We start from the raw sequence: 17,433 nt of genomic DNA, 5'->3' as shown, positions 1-17,433 counted from the left end.
AAGCATGCACATGTTGAATGGTAAAACCTTTGACAATGTCTATTACGACAACAAGAATAATCAACACTCATTAGGACAAATAATAATGAATAATCATCCTCTTCTCTGATCTGTATGTAATATGTTACAATAAAAGTTTTGGTCATATGAATAATGAATATTGGTCTGTGAGCCATTTCACGTATGCCTATACATTGACATTATGACAAATTTAATGCTAATAGCCAAAGAGCAGAAAGAAATGCAGATAAAGGGATCACACTTGTGCAGGGCACTGTACCTACCACATGTCGAGGCCAGTGGAATACTCTGTGGAGCCCAAGAGGACATCTGGAGGTCTATACCACAGAGTAACTACCTCGTTGGAGTATGTGTGGCTGGGTACCGACTTGGCCCGGGCAAGTCCTGAAAATAAATGGAAAATCAGATGTGAGCTTAATGAATGTCATTCTCAAAGAGACTTGTTTTTGATTTTGATTTGATTTGATTTAATTTATTGTCATTGTCTTCAATTAAGAGACAATGAAATTCTTTTTCCCTAAGTCATACAAATAATTTAAAAAAAACAAAAAAAAAAACACATTTTTTTTACATCTTGACATTTGCATATAAAACCAGACACTGCTTCTGAAACAGGACTAACCAGCGCTTAGCCACTATAGCAGTCCTATAATATGCTTAGAGGATTTTATTTAATTAAACATTGCCTCAAATTAATCATGAATTAAGGGGTTGGAGTATATTCCCAGATGTTTAATAAAGCATTCTTGTTGATGACAGTTCTGTCCCAAATGGAAATAATGTTTTCCAGCTCCAACTCTGAAAAAGGGTTCATCCAAAATGCTACGCTTAAATTGTATGGGCACTGAAGCCTAAGCTCATACTTGTCAATTGTTTCTCAACCATGTAATAATAATAATGGATTAATGAAGAGCTCTTATATTATTGTTCTGAGAACATTCGCAACAATGTTCAACAAAAAGTAACTCAAGAATAAGATGGAGTATCAAATAAATAGTTTATTGTATTCCACTGTAGTAAAAAGGCATAGTGAAAATTCAGCTGAGAGTCCATTCATAACAGAGGTGCAATTCACAAACTTAATTTTATAAACCATAATGCAATTGATCTCATCAAGGCTCAGAAATATTTAACGTTCATTACTACTTCATTTACCGCTTGTATTTTTTGAAGTTTTGGAAGGCGACATGACATGAAGGTTTGTAAATATTTACAAATTGAATATATCCTTTGTTTTTGTGCTAGCCTATTAATTAATTAGATATTTATCTAATTAACTGTATATTAATTAGAAACATGCCTCAAAACATAAAAATTAGGGGCAGGAATAGGCCATTAATAAAGCCCTTCGAGCCTGTCCCACCGGAATTAATATGATCATGGCTGATCATCCAACTCAGTATCCCGTACCTGCCTTCTCTCCATACCCTCTGATCCCCTTGGCCACAAGGGCCACATCTAACTCCCTCTTAAATATAACCAAATAAACTGGCCTCAACTACCACTGTGTAAAAAGCAGAGAGTTCCAGAGATTCACCAACTCTCTGTGTATAAAAAAAGTTCTTCTCATCTCGGCTCAGAAATTTTAAGGATTTCCCCCTTATCCTTAAGCTGTGACCCCTTGTCCTGGACTTCCCTAACATTGGGAACAATCTTCCTGCATCTAGCCTGTCCAACCCCTTAAGAATTTTGTAAGTTAATTAGATACATAATAATAATTTTGCAGATACTAATATGTCCTTTGTATTATGTAGAATTGTGCTGGATGATAAGGCATTCAGCCATTAGAGTTGAAGTTAATCCAGGCTCAAACACATCTGCCAATTCTCCATCAAGGAGCAATTCAGTGGACTTTGTATCCTGGGGGAATTATTATGCAGATGCCAATGCTTTCAGTGAGGATTCTAGGCCAGGAGTTTCGAAGCAAAAGGGAAAAGTACGTTTTTTTTTGTCTTTGTTCAGTGTTTCTCATGATTTCCAATTTAATTTCCTTTACTTTAAAAAATATTTTAAAAGTTATTTATTTCAAGTTGCAATAGTTTCCAAATGTCCTGAATGTGAAGGATTTGAAAAAAGACATTATGTGTAGGAAGGAATGTACAAGTAGGACCCACTGAGTTACTCTAACTTTTTGTTAAAAAGACGTTAAGCAAGTTTTGCTTTGAGAGAAGGCTACACCTTCCTGGAGGTGTAGCCACATCCTCTCAATACATTTAGATTTTTAGTTTAGAGACACAGCATGGAAACAGGCCCTTTGGCCCACCAAGTCCACACCGACCAGCGATACCTGCACACTAACACTATCCTGCACACTAGGGACAATTTACAATTTAAACAATTATTACCAATGCCAATTAATCATTGTCCTAGGAAGAGTAAACAGAGGTCACTGTCCTTCATTAACCCCAGTAACCTGAGGGAGCGTAGCGACAGGGGGAGGGTGTGGGAAGAGGGTGTGTCCCCTCCCATTGGTACGGAGCTTTTGCATTTTGCAGCTTGAAATTGTGCAATACTGTAGCGAGTATTTTAACTTACACATGAATGCAATATATATGCTTTAAATTGGATTAGCTATGAATAAGTTTAGACAAAATTACATTCCTAATTACATTCCACAGTAGTGCCCAGACTCGGATCAACAGGTGCAGTGCATGGATGATCTCAGTATATTCATGTATGGAAATCAGATTATAATCAAACACTTGGCCCATGTTGACCAACCTGGGTCTCACTGCACACCTGGTACTACTCCTGACCCCGACTCCAGTTGCATACCTTCTCTCATTCCTGACCCTGAGACCAGCCTTACATCTGGCCCCCTATTCTACCCTGCTCATAGCTGCTTACCTGCTTCGGTTCCAAGCGCTGAACACTACCCTGGTCCCAACTTTGACTGCACACCTAGTACTATTCCAGACCTTGAATCTGGATGCACACTTGGCCTTGCTCCTAGCCCCTCTGCACTGACAATATATCTGGCCCGCACAGAAAGCCCCATATCCGACCCCCTGGACTTAACCTATTACATTCAAGTCCACAGGTGCTTATGCAGTAATCTTTTATGGGGCACTTCATAGACCAAATTATGAATAACAAAATTTGCTACATCCATTGGCTTCCTTGTTATCTAACATAGAAACAGAAAATATGTGCAGGAGTAGGCCGTTCGGCCCTTCGAGCCTGCACCGCCATTCAATATGATCATGGCTGATCATCCAACTCGGTATCCGTACCTGCCTTCTCTCCATACCTCCTGACCCCTTTAGCCACAAGGGCCACATCTAACTCCCTCTTAAATATAGCCAATTAACTGGCCTCAACTACCTTCTATGGCAGAGAGTTCCAGGGACTCACCACTCTCTGCGTGAAAAATGTTTTTCTTATCTCGGTCCTAAAGGATTTCCCCTTTACCATTAAACTGTGACCCCTTGTTCTGGACTTCCCCAACATCGGGAACAATCTTCCTGCATCTAGCCTGTCCAATCCCTTAAGAATTTTGTAAGTTTCTATAAGATCCCCCCCTCAATCTTCTAAATTCTAGCGAGTACAAGCCAAGTCTATCCAGTCTTTCTTCATATCAAAAGTCCTGACATCCCAGAAATCAGTCTGGTGAACCTTCTCTGTACTCCCTCTATGGCAAGAATGTCTTTCCTCAGACTAGGAGACAAAAACTGTACGCAATACTCCAGGTGTGGTCTCACCAAGACCCTGTACAACTGCAGTAGAACCTCCCTGCTCCTATACACAAATCCTTTTGCTATGAATCCTATACTCAAATCATTTTGCTATTAACATGCTAGTTACTTTGTCAAATAAGTCATAAATTGGTTGAACACAATTTCTCATCCAGAAAATTATACTCACTCAGCTGTATAAGTATTCTGTTACCGTCTCCTTCATTTACCTAACAAACTGTCCTGAAGTCATTTTCACCCCCAATATTTTCAGTATTTTGCTGTCTTCCTCTCAGCTGGGACTTTTCCAAATGCAAAGTCCAATAACTATATATTTAAGCAATATTATTCGATTAAATGTGATCTTGAGAGTGCATAGTAATAGTAAGTGAGGTAAACAAACATAATAGTTGAGTGGCAAATGACAATAGTGCTACCTTCCCAATATTTAACTGAAGAAAATAATGGGTTATCGGGGCTGTATGTTGTGACAGACAGCCTGACACCTTGCATGTCATTTTAATATTACACTTATCCCACCCCCCTGGATATTCCGGATTAATAAATTAAGGTTTTGTCAACTAATTACAAATCAGGCTAATTACAAATCAATAACATTAGCCAACTCCGAAACACGAAGCGCTGAGCATTGGGATCCAGACATCACGGACAACTGGCCTCAGTTCCCCACTCAGTGTTCTCCGTCTGAACCAGGGGCCGTGGAGAGTTTTGGAAAGTGGGGAGGCTGAGCGATCACTGATCTTGGCGGTACCTGGTGAGGGAGTGGAGCAACCGAGTGGGGAGAGGGTGTGGAAGTGGGGTGTCCCCCCTCCAAGGGTAGGGTCTTTTTTAAATTTGATGTATTAAAATCATGTTTTAGTGCATTGTAGAAGTATGATTTCAATGTTTTTTGTATGAAGTATTTTTAAGAGGTAACTTTATAAGGGGTAACTTTTTCCACTCAAAGGGTGGCGTGTGTAAGGAACAAGCTGCCAGCGGAGGGAGTTGAGGCAGGGACCATCCCAACATTTAAGAAACAGTTAGACTGATACGTGGATAGGACAGGTAGACAAAAGTGGTGGAGAAACTCAGCGGATGCAGCAGCATCTATGGAGCGAAGGAAATAGGCAACGTTTCGGGCCAAAACACTTCTTCAGACTGAAGAAGGGTTTCGGCCCGAAACGTTGCCTATTTCCTTCGCTGTATAGATGCTGCTGCACCCGCTGAGTTTCTCCAGCACTTTTGTCTACCTTTGAATTTCCAGCATCTGCAGTTCCTTCTTAAACACATGGATAGGACAGGTTTGGAGGTATGGACCAAAAGCAGGTAGCGTAGCTGGGACATGTTGGTGGGTGTGGGCAAGTTGCGCCGAAGGGCCTGTTTTCACACTGTATCACTCTATGACTATATTATACCTCCACCATGCATGAATGCTTCAAAATCAAGTGATCGAATTTTATTGACATATACTCAAGCATTGAAACATAGAAAATAGGTACAGGAATAGGCCATTCGGCCCTTCGAGCAAGCACTGCCATTCAATATGATCGTGGCTACTTATCTAAAATCAGTACCTCTTTCCTGGTTTTTTTCCACATATCCCTTGATTTCGTTAGCCCCAAGAACTAAATGTAACTCTCTCTTGAAAACATCCAGTGAATTGGCTTCCACTGCCTTCTGTGGCAGAGAATTCCACAGATTCACAACTCTCTGCGTGAAGAAAGGTTTGTCCTCATCTCAGTCCTAACTGGCCTACCCTTTATTCTTAAACTGTAACCCCTGGTTCTGAACTCCCCCAACATCGGGATCATTTTCCCTGCAGTTACAGTAAGTGAAAATCTAGCAGGCAAGCAGGATGCTGTCTCCAACCACCCCCATTTGAAGGCCACTATCTTCCACCGTTTCTACCCAGTGCTTGGTACCTACTTCCAGCAGCCACTGGTTGTTCTCCAGGATGCACCGAGCCGCAGCCTGATCCATGCCGGTCACCTGGGTGAATTTGGCACAGAGACTCTCACGGCAGTGGCGCAACGCTTCCGACGCCCAGGAACCCTTGCAATGAGGCTGTTCCATGGCCGGAGCTGCAATGAGCGACTCGCCAGCCTGGCAAACACTCGCTAGCCCCACTCCCCGTCCGCATCTGTCTCCACCGCTGCTTCTGCTTCCAACACCCATGGCCCATGCAGTTGATATGAGTGCTGCAGATGCTGCAGATGTTGTACCAATCGGTGGTAGCCAGTGCCATTTTCTGCGCTGCCATTTGCTGGGGCAGCAGGGCGAAGGCCACGGATGCCAATAGGATCAACAAACTCACCGAGAAGGCTGGCCCCGTCCTGGGTGCAGAGCTGGATTCATGGGAGGTGGTCTTGGAGGGGAGGATGCTCCTCAAACTGCGGAGCATCCTGGACTCTCCATCTCACCCCCTCCAATGGCACAGTAGTCAACCTGAGGAGTACCTGCAGCAACAGACTGGTTCCACCAAGACACAGGACAGAACGCCACAGGAGATCCTTCTTCCCTGTGGCTATTAAACTGTACAACTCCTTCCCTTCTGACATGGGGTAGGCAGACTGACTCCCCTCCCCAATCTTTGCTAATCCCCAATCCTTTCCATTCGTCACTTTCTCACTTTCATCTTTCATGTATTTTGTGTTTTTATGACTGTTGGCAGATCAATTTCCCTTCCGGGATAAATAAAGTTCTATCTTATCGTATCGTATTGTTTATTAGAAGGATTGGACAACAAAATCACTGTTCTGGAATATAGTCTATCAGTTGTTGCTCGGACACCTTATTTCTCTCCCCTGCCCCCTCCCGTTTTAACTTGTTTGCACTCTGATTCCAGTTGGCAAGGCCTTGGTGGGATCTCACACAACACTACCACACTCCTGGGTAGAGGGGACTGCTGACTCCTGGGTCCAGGAGTTCCTTAAGATATCCGTAAAGTCTAGTTAAAAATCACGGGCGGCACGGTGGCGCAGCGGTACAGGTGCTGCCTTACAGTGCCGGATTCCCAGGTTCGATCCCGACTATGGGTGCTGTTTATACGGAGTTTGTACTTCTTCCCCGTGACTGTGTGGGTTTCCTCCGAGATGTTTGGTTTCCTCCCTCACCCCAAAGACGTACAGGTTTGTAAGTTAACTGGCTTGGGTTTGTATAATTGGTGTTAATGTAAATTGTCCCTAGTGTGTGTAGGCTTTTGTGTTAATGTGAGGGAATTGCTAGTCAGTGCGGACTCCATGGGACGAAGGGCCTGATTCTGCGCTGTATCTCTAAACTAAACTGAACTAAAAGTCTGAAGAAGGGTTTCGGCCCGAAACGTCGCCTATTTCCTTCGCTCCATAGATGCTGCTGCACCCGCTGAGTTGCTCCAGCATTTTTGTGTACCTTCGATCTTCCAGCATCTGCAGTTCCTTCTTGAACTAAAAGTATACTGTTCTGGGCGAAAGACATGCTTGTCTGGAGCAGGTCTCCGTCCGAAATGACATAAGCGTGCTGAGTATGATTTTCAAACAATTAGGGAGGTTCTCGTTCCCAATTATTATTGATATTCTCTGGAAAACCCCCAAATCCAAATTCTTATTCTATGGATCAGATTCAGATTCAGATTCAATTTTAATTGTCATTGTCAGTGTACAGTACAGAGACAACGAAATGCATTTAGCATCTCCCTTGAAGAGCGACATAGCAAACGATTTGAATAAATAATAATAAGTGCCGGGGGGGGGGGGGGGTGGTGATTGGCAGTCACCGAGGTACGTTGTTGAGTAGAGTGACAGCCGCCGGGAAGAAGCTGTTCCTCGACCTGCTGGTTCAGCAACGGAGAGACCTGTAGCGCCTCCCGGATGGTAGGAGGGTAAACAGTCCATGGTTGGGGTGAGAGCAGTCCTTGGCGATGCTGGGCGCCCTCCGCAGACAGCGCTTGCTTTGACTCAATGGAGGGGAGCGAGGAACCGGTGATGCGTTGGGCAATTTTCACCACCCTCTGCAATGCCTTCCGGTCGGAGACAGAGCAGTTGCCATACCATACTGTGATGAGACAGAGCAGTTGCCATACCATACTGTGATGGAGCACTATCATTTATGTTTTCTGAATTACTCACCCATAATTCCAAACAATATTCTAAACAATAATATCCATTCACTATAGGATAGTATCACTTCTGTGCCACACTTCCAAACCTTTCCAATTTGGAGTGCATATAGTTATTTTCATGTGTATAAATAGTCTGTGTCAGTCTGATTGGGATGTTTTGGTTTAGTTTAGAGATACAATGTGGAAACAGACCCTTCAGACCACCAAGCCTGTGCCGATCAACGATCACCCAGGCACTCGTTCCATGTTATACCAGTCTTGATTCCTACATGCTAGGGGCAATTTCAGAAGCTATTTAACCTGCAAACCTGCACGTCTTTGGAATGTGGGTGGGAACTGGAGCACCTGGAGAAAACCACGTGGTCATAGGGAGAACGTAGAAACTCCGTACAGACCACACCCATCGTTAAGGTCGAGCCCAGCACTCTGGCACTGTAAGGGAGCAACTCTAATAGTGTGCCACTGTGCCACCCTGGAGAAGAGTGGATCAAAACATTTCCATTTTGCAGAAAGTGCTCTCTGAGAGGGATTCACCATCTTTCACTCTCCAAGTTTCAGAGCAGATGATTCATACCCAGGTGACAGACCAGGCTTAAAGTGTTCAATTCCTCTTTCAGATTTTTAATGTAAGTCACTTCTGTAACCTTTGGGCAATAGTTCATTGCTGGGACACACAACTATAATCAATAACAGCAGAATATGAAATCTTGGTGACATATAACATCAAAAAGCATCTGAAGGTCAAAGAATAAATCAGTAATAGCAGTCCTACTTTGAGATTTTCCAGACTCCAACATGGCCCTTTGTGCTCTTAATTTAAATCATCTGAGAATTCAGGCTGTAAGATCTTATACATTTAAATTGTATTAACATTAATAGGTGCAGACGCTGACTTTATCTTGCACACCTTTTGTCCATACAGCTAAGCAAACATCCCAGAGTGGAGCACAGGCTATTACTCAAAACAAAACACCTGGCCACAGGTGAGCAAAAAATGTGATTATTCTGCACAGTAGGTGCAGTAACTTCACACCCTGGTTCATAAATTGTTGCCATGACGACACTGCAGGAGAATGCGCTTTATCTGTTGAAAAGAAAGATCTTTAGCTGACATTAGAAATTGTTTTAAAGGTTCACATGAACTAAAAAAAAGCGCAAGAACAATATACAAAACATCCAAGCTGCGCTATTCATTTGTGCCATAACTAAAATTTCTTCCAGTCAATTAAACTATCAAATTGGTCAGTCTGTCCATTGATCATCACAGGCATATCCAGCCTTGGTTCTCTGCAAAATAAAACCTCCTATTTATCTTTACTATTGCAGTCATTCACTGTGCACCTTGATTTATCAAATCCGTTTTTGACATCACAATATTATATAGTAAGGTATTTTTTGGCACTTTTGTGATAGAATTGAATATTTATGGATGAACATGTATGGCATAACGTAGATTGATTTCCCACCAGATTTCAGCATGTTGTAGGACCAGTATCAAAGATTTGCCCTGGCTTGCAGGTCTCAACCTTCCCTTTCACCCCCCCAAGAATATTTCCTTTATATTTAGCTTCCATGCCTTCCTGCTGTGATCAGGCTGAGCATATAATTTTCAAGATCTCTCTTAACATTGTTTTTTTGACAGATATGGGAATACATGGAAGATTGAATTCAGCAGGGCTTCATATCACTCACTATTAAGATTAGAAAATGGAAGGGAGACATTTAATTTTTCAAAATGATGAGAGGACTATAATCAGTGGAAATGACATTTGAGATAAATAGGAACTGCTTGAGGATAAAATGTCATAACTACACTATTTTCAGGGCAAGGCAAATCTTCTCAGATAATAATTTCTCTTCAGAAAGGAACATTAGAATGAGTTGTGAAAGTGGGTATGCTATATTTCTAAAAAAAATAAAGTTAACAAGTTTATAAAGATAATTTCAATCACGCACAGTACATCACTAATTCTGACAAATACAATAAATACAATGATGGGCGCAAAGCAGCAGGAAGGGGCAAGATTACGACTTTAGAGATGCAGCATGGATGTCGGCCCTTCAGCCAACCGAGTCTGCGCCAAGTAGCGATCACCCCGTACACTAGCACTATCCTACACTCTAAGGACAATTTAAAATTTACAGAAGCCAATGAAGCTACAAACCTGTACGTCTTTGGAGTGTGGGAGGAAAGCAGAGTACCCGGAGAAAATACATGCGGTCACAGGGAGAATGTACAAACTCAGTACAGACACCACCGTAGTCAGGATCGAAACCAGGTCTCTGGCACTGTAAGGCAGCAACTCTACCACTGTGTCACTGTGCCACCCACACTGTGCCACTGTGTCAATCAATATGATGTCATTATGGTGTAAAAAAGTACAATAACGGAATAACTAAATAAGCTAGAGTTAGGTCTATGTTTATTATTGTCATGTGTATCAAGGTACGTTGAAAAGCTTTGTTTCGCTTGCTACCCATTCAGATGAGTTAACATTAAACATAGGTACAATCGTACAATGGGTACAGTTCCAGAGACAAAGACTAATGTCTGGAAAGGGGTACAGGTGAATCAGACAGTGCCCTAGATTATGGAAGGACCATTCAGAATCATAACAGATGGGAAGAGATGGGAACAGATGGGAAGGGCAGCCACTGTGGAGCAGCGGTAGAGTTGCTGCATTACAGCGCTTGACACCCAGGTTCATTCCCGACTATGGGTGCTGGCTGTACGGAGTTTGTACGTTCTCCCCATGGCCGCGTGGGTTTTCTCTGAGATCTTTGGTTTCCTCCCACACTCCAAAGTCATAAAGGTATGTAGGTTAATTGGCTTGGTGTATGTATACATTTTCCCTTGTGTGTGTAGGATAGTGTTAATGTGCGGGGATCGCTGGTCGGTGCGGACTTGGTGGGCTGAAGGGCCTATTTCCGCACCGACTCTAAATTAAACTAAACTAAACTAACTAAAAGAAGCTGTTACTGGTTCTGATGGAATGCGCTTTCAAGCTTCTGCATCTTCTGCCTTATGGGAGCAGGGACGAGAAGGATTAATTGAAGTGGAACAAGTCTCCCATCATGTTGGCTGCTTTTCCATAGCAGTGTGAAGTGTAGATGGAGTCAATGGTGGGGAGTCTGGTTTGTGTGATGGACCAGGATATATCCACAACTCTCTGTAATTTGTTGCAGTCTGTTGTCAGATTAAGCTGAGATGCAACCTGACAGTTGCCCAACAGAAAGTATGCTTTCTATGGTGCATCTGTTGAAGTTTGAAGGAGTCTTTGGAGACTTACTGAATTTCCTCAGTTGGTCTGTCTTATTGGCTGTCAATTCAATATGGTTGGTCCATGACAGATAGTTCGTTGGTAATATTGAACCATCTCCACTGGCTAAATCAGCACCATCAGTACCATTGATGCTGATTGGGGCATGTAATTATCCATGCTTCTTGAGATAAATAATCAGCTACTTTGCCTTGCTGACATTGAGGTGCTGTCTGTACAAAGTTTGTATGTTCTCCCCCATGATCCAAATAGGTTTTCTCTGGGAACGGTTTTCTCCAACACTCCAAAGACATACAAGCTTGTAGGTTAATTGGCTTGGCATAATTGTAAATTGTCCCTTCTGTGTAGGATACTGTTACTGTGCAGGAATTGCTGGTCAGTGCGGTATCGGAGGACCAAAGGGCCCATTTCCACACTGCATCTCTAAACTCTAAAATTGTAAACACACTCCCCCTTCACTGTCTCCCACCACCATCTCCACCCATCCACTCTAACAGGCAAATTTAAATTAAGGAATCTCTGTCAGATGAGAATATTTTCCTCTATCCTTCATAATGTAAACATCATTGTATACTTTTGTTTAACCTTCTTTCCTACTCAATAGCTCAATTCCTTCTTCATTGCTACAATTTTTCATTTATGAAGGCAATCAACTGAGTGCGTGCCAAGTTCTCTCTGTGATCTTAATTCCTTGTTATAATTGAAAGGTCAAAATTGCTTACGAAACTTGAACCATAATTTAACCATTGCTTTCACAAACTAAGTACTTCCTTGCTCCAACAATCAATACCTCTGTTTATAAAACAAAAAAATATTTTTGGTCTTTTTGAATACCTTTCTATACCATGACGTCATTTTGGTGAATTATTTACTTAGATATCAAATTCAGTGCTTTTCCTCATTCTTCACTGTCTTTGAATTGGGATTTGTTTCTCTCTTAAGATCTGACCTTACTTTGCTCTATTTAATTCTATCTTCCATCTGCCTGGCCTTTTCACTAAATTTTCAGTGCAGTTATAAATCTTTCACAGTCTTCCTTGTCATTTGCTAAACTCTTTATTTTTAAGGGCAAGTAAGAGGGTGAAAGAATGTGAAGACAGTGTCATGGGTGCAAGCTAACTAACCATTATCTCATTACTTGGCAGAGCAGTCTTGATGGGCTGAATTATTACTCCAGTTCATATGTTTGTAATTTATACAATATGCAAAATACCATCTGTGCTTCTTCCAACCAGAAATATTTAACAGCAAAAAAAATCAAAATTTGAGATGCTTACTATCATTGCACAGGGTAATAAAAGAGTTTTAAAACACGGAAGATAGTACCTTTTTTGAAAAAGTCATGCCAATTTGATATATAACGCTTTAGGTTTGTAGGTAAATTGCTTTATCGGCTCGCTGCTTTGATTTGCAAATTCTGAAATAGTCTTTCTTCTTGAGATGATTACTGCATAATTGTGAAATACCTCAGATTAGATTGAAACAGTTGAAAATTGATGTGACAGCCCTGAAGTGCAGATTTTCAGGCCTCACCAAGAGGTCATGAAATAATGTACTTGTTATATAAATACAGGTGTTACTTTCAGGACTTGTTTAACATAATTGTTGTACCTGTTACAAACCATGCAGTTTATCTTAAAATTAGGAGCTCGGCATAGGAGCAGATTACATTGTATTAATCACTTACAGATATTGATAGTGGTAAACCATTTGGAAGCCTCAAACTGATTCCGACATTCTGACAGATCCAAACCACTGTATGAAATTCAAGGTGAACTTTGTTTGAATTAACGAACCTTCAGTTCAAAGTAACACATCCTTTTCCTGCTACCATCAAAAATATGCAGTCCACCTGGCTCAATGTGACAATGATCAGACTATCCTGGGAGGAAGAAGGAAGACTGAAAACAGGATTGTACAAAACCAAAACAGTATGTAGGATGTCAATAGACAATAGGTACAGGAGGAGGCCATTTGGCCCTTCGAGCCAGCACCGCCATTCACTGCGATCATGGCTGATCATCCCCAATCAGTACCCCGTTTCTGCCTTCTCACCTTACCCCAGAAGAGGTAAAATTGTACAACATATAATAGAAAATAGAAAAGGTAAAATATATATATATATATATAGGTAATAGCGCAAAAAATAATTCAGATTTTAGAGGATTAATATTCTTTGATTCCCAGTATGCACCACAAACTTCAATAATAACACAATGAATTATTTCATATAATGTAATTGACAATAACTTAATGTTGCAACTGCATTTTATATTACTTAAATGATGGTGATTACCATTACACGTTATTGAACAATTTAATTATGTAGTCAGACCCACCTTGGGGATAGGTTCCCATTCAACACCACCCTTGGTTCTATAATTGCTCAATCTTTTCTTAATCCTATTAACTTGCAATCTCTGCAGCATCAGACAGGCAACTGGCTTACATCCTATCAGGAATTATGTATTTCTACTGTTAAACCAAGTTTCACATTCCTCTTTCAATAGTCTGCAAGTTCAACATGCAATGGTGCTAATGCTTCATTATCTGTGCTTTGGTCAACATGTCTGTCCATGCAGGGAGAACTGCTTGTATTCATTCCAATCCTATCCTTGGCTACAATTCCTTGCAGTGTTTGAAGCACTGATATGTTGCGCATCAATCCCTCTTTGTCCCTAACTATTTCCTTGGAGCTGTGGCCCATAACTCAACTTTACCAGTATGTCAGCTATTGATGTCTTTGGACCAGCCATGCCCATCTGACAGTAATGTTTGGACAGGGCCAATCCACCTTAAAGCAAGCATGGCTCCTGGTTTCCTCTTTATTGCCCAGTACTGTGATTCTTTCTGATATATGGTCCCTCAAATGGATCCATTCAATCTAATCTATAATCCACGATTGCTGGTACATGCTCCAGGCCTGTACTATAATAGGCAACTGGCCCCATCTGTCTTTCCTGGCAATTCAACCAGCTCACCTCTTCAATATCTCAAATTCTCTTGCATTCACTGCTGATACGATTTTATTCTGCTCAACATAAAGTGTTCAATCTATTTTTAATACAGTCCTACAGGTGAATAGATTGAAATGATTCAAGGGTGTTCTCAAAGTCAAGGTCGAAGCTAGTCATTCTGATTTTCAATGGACTGCCTAAAATAATCTTCAATGTGTCACATTCGACATAAGTTAAAATGGATGTGCAACAGTCCAGTTGATCGAGACTGACATCAATATGGTCACACTGCATACCAACACAACAGGCATTTGGACAAAACACATGGTGTACATTTTCCTCAGTTCATCAACTTCTTGCAAAAGGCAAACATTTGACATCCAGGATCTGAAGGAAATTATTGTTTACTGTTTGCTATATCAAAATAATACTGAATGGACACTTGTTTAATTTAGTTTAGTTTAAACTAAACCAAACTGAACTGGTGTCCTTTCTGTATTTCTTAGATATAGTTAACATCATAAAATATAATTTCCTTGTAATTTTAGAAAAGTAAGAGAAGGGACTGCTACGTAGGAACATAATCACAAGACTGAAATAACTGCTCAATAATCTCAGGCTTTATTCTGTAATTACATAAGTATTACTAATATTTAGAGAATGCACATATATTAGTGTATGTCAAACATGGAAGCATAGTTATTTCTCTATAAGTATTTCTTAAATATTACAAAGAAAAAAAATGTGTGAAAATTCAAATTAATTAATGATTCAGAACTTGCGGTTAGTGGCTAAGCCTATGATTTAGCAGACGGAAAGGATGTCAGAAAGATCCAGCAATTGCTGCAGCAAGCACTTCCCTTGTCCAATATTTGCTATTGTCAGGTGTCACTTCAAGATGATCCAGCTGCTACAATATGAACTAGCTGGCACAACAGCCAGTAAAATCACAGACAGCTGGTTGGGGAAGGAGCTTGTCCACTGGAAACTGTTTGAGACAGAAGAGTTGGGGTTTTGATGATTGTCAGAATGGTGGTTGATGATTTGAGAAGTGGGGGAGTGACTATCGCAATCAGGGCATGAGATTGGTGACTGCGGTGGGATAATGATTGGTAACAAGCAGAATTGATGAGTGATGTGACAGAATATGGGGTTAACCTTGTGGGGTCCAAACTTAGCACTGTGTATTAAAACCCTAGTTAACCAGGAATGCCCAACGACAGGTATTCCTCCGACAACATGCATTAGTTTTCACAGCAACACTTGTATGGGGAAATGGGTAATAATATAATCAGATAAGCATTTGATGTAAAAATAAAATCGCATTTGGTATGCTAGCACCATTCATGCCTTGAAATACACAATACTTATCCAGAGATACTTAAAATGTCCTGGAAATGGTAAAGAAGACATTTCAGGTTTGGGCTTATTGTTGTCACATGTACCGAGGCACAGTGAAAAGCTTTGTTTGAATGCTGTCCGAACAGATCAGATATACCATACATGGATACAATCGGTTCAAACACAAGTATAATAGATAGAATAGGAAATGGGAAGCTTCAGAGTGTGTATTTTCCAAATGAGCTGTTTTGAAATATACAATACCACATGGTTGAACTTCTCTGCAGCATTCCATGACTAAACCGTATCAATAAAACATGCAGCCATTAATCTCAAATCTACATGGAAATATTAGAGATTGCAAATGAGGCCAAATTTGAGTGCACTACTTATTTGGTATAATTGCACTGAATCAAGATAACTTCACTCTAAGCACTCGGAGGACAATATACTTCTATTTATCACAACATTAATAATAAAGGACATGAAATTTAGTCATATGGCTAATGAAACAGACAATTCAAATGTGTGTGTATTATTATTGCTTTTGGAAAATATTATCATATATATGAACAATGCCCTTTGCAAATATTTCTTTGCCTTAAATTTGAAATAATTTTAATGTGTAGATGTTATGGAGCTGGGCTTTCACCAGTTTAAAATACATTTCTGCATATATTGCATTAAGGAAAATTACTGAAAAGTGATCTAAATAAATATTACCTGAAATCTACAGAATTTCTGAATTTGATTATAATGATGCAAACAAGTTATCATCTTTAAATGTGCAAATGATCTCACAAGTTATGTATTTTGATATCATTTAAAATCATACTAAGCAGATGCAAACAAAAAAATATTGCCAACTCTTCATAAAGACACGCACCCACTTTCAAATTAAAAAATAAATATCAATTGATTCCTTTTTACTTTAATCCCAGCCTACAACTTCTGAGACTATGTTTACGATTTCCGCCCAGTGGCATTCACCCCTGTCATTGCTAAGTGCTTTGAGCGGCTGATCTTGGCTCACCTCAAAGCAAGCCTCCCCCCCACACTGGACCCCCATCAGTTTGCCTACCGGACCAACAGGTCTACAGAGGACGCCATATCGGCGGCCCTACACTCTGCCCTGACCCACCTGGACAGCAATAACACCTACATCAGGATGCTGTTCATTGATTTCAGCTCCGCCTTTAACACTGTCATCCCAGCCAGCTTGATCACCAAACTCAACGGACTTGGCATCTCCACCTCCCTCTGCAATTGGACACTGGATTTCCTCACCAACAGACCGCAGTCTGTTAGGGTCAACAACCTCACCTCCTCCACTATAACACTGAACACTGGCATGCCTCAGGGCTGTGTGCTCAGCCCTCTCCTCTACTCCCTCTTCACCCATGACTGCATCCCTAAGAATGGCTCCAACGCCATCATTAAGTTTGCCGACGACACCACGGTGGTAGGACTGATCAGTGACAACGACGAGTCAGCCTACAGGGATGAGGTCCAGCACCTGACAACCTGGTGTGCCAACAATAACCTCGTCCTCAACTCCAAGAAGACGAAGGAAATTATTGTTGACTTCAGGAAGATCAGAGGGGGCAGACATACCCCCATCCATATAAACGGGACTGAGGTGGAGCGTATCTCCAACTACAAATTCCTCGGGGTACACATCTCGGAGGATCTGTCCTGGTCCCTCAGCACCTTTACTTCCTGAGGAGGCTCAAGAAAGCTCACCTGTCCCCCCAGATCCTGACCAACTTTTACCGCTGTACCATCAAAAACATCCTGACCACCTGCTTCACGGTATGGTACTGCAGTTGCACCGTAGCGAACAGGAAGGCACTACAACAGGTGGTGAAAACTGCGCAGTACATCATCGGTGCCCCGCTCCCTGCCATGGATGCCCTCCACCGAAAACGGTGTCTGAGACGGGCTGGGAAGATCATTAAAGACCCCTCCCACCCCAATCATGGACTGTTTGCCCTCCTCCCATCAGGGAGGCAGTACAGGAGCCTCAGGTCTCGTACCAGTAGGATGAGGAACAGCTTCTACAA

At 41.4% G+C, this 17,433-nt stretch overlaps 1 protein-coding gene across 3 annotated transcripts in view; it reads right to left on the bottom strand.

The window, feature by feature from the left end:
* cdk14 (cyclin-dependent kinase 14) overlaps positions 1-17,433 on the bottom strand; it is a 659,117-nt gene that overhangs the window by 310,425 nt on the left and 331,259 nt on the right. For all 3 annotated transcript variants that reach the window (XM_055655908.1, XM_055655917.1, XM_055655925.1), the window contains one exon: positions 285-405. In XM_055655908.1, coding sequence (XP_055511883.1) covers positions 285-405 — 121 coding nt within the window. The remainder of the gene's footprint in view (positions 1-284; positions 406-17,433) is intronic.

Source organism: Leucoraja erinacea, chromosome 2 (assembly GCF_028641065.1).
Source record: "Leucoraja erinacea ecotype New England chromosome 2, Leri_hhj_1, whole genome shotgun sequence".
Classification (NCBI taxonomy): Eukaryota; Metazoa; Chordata; class Chondrichthyes; order Rajiformes; family Rajidae; genus Leucoraja; species Leucoraja erinaceus.
This window is presented reverse-complemented; position numbering and strand designations above follow the sequence as displayed.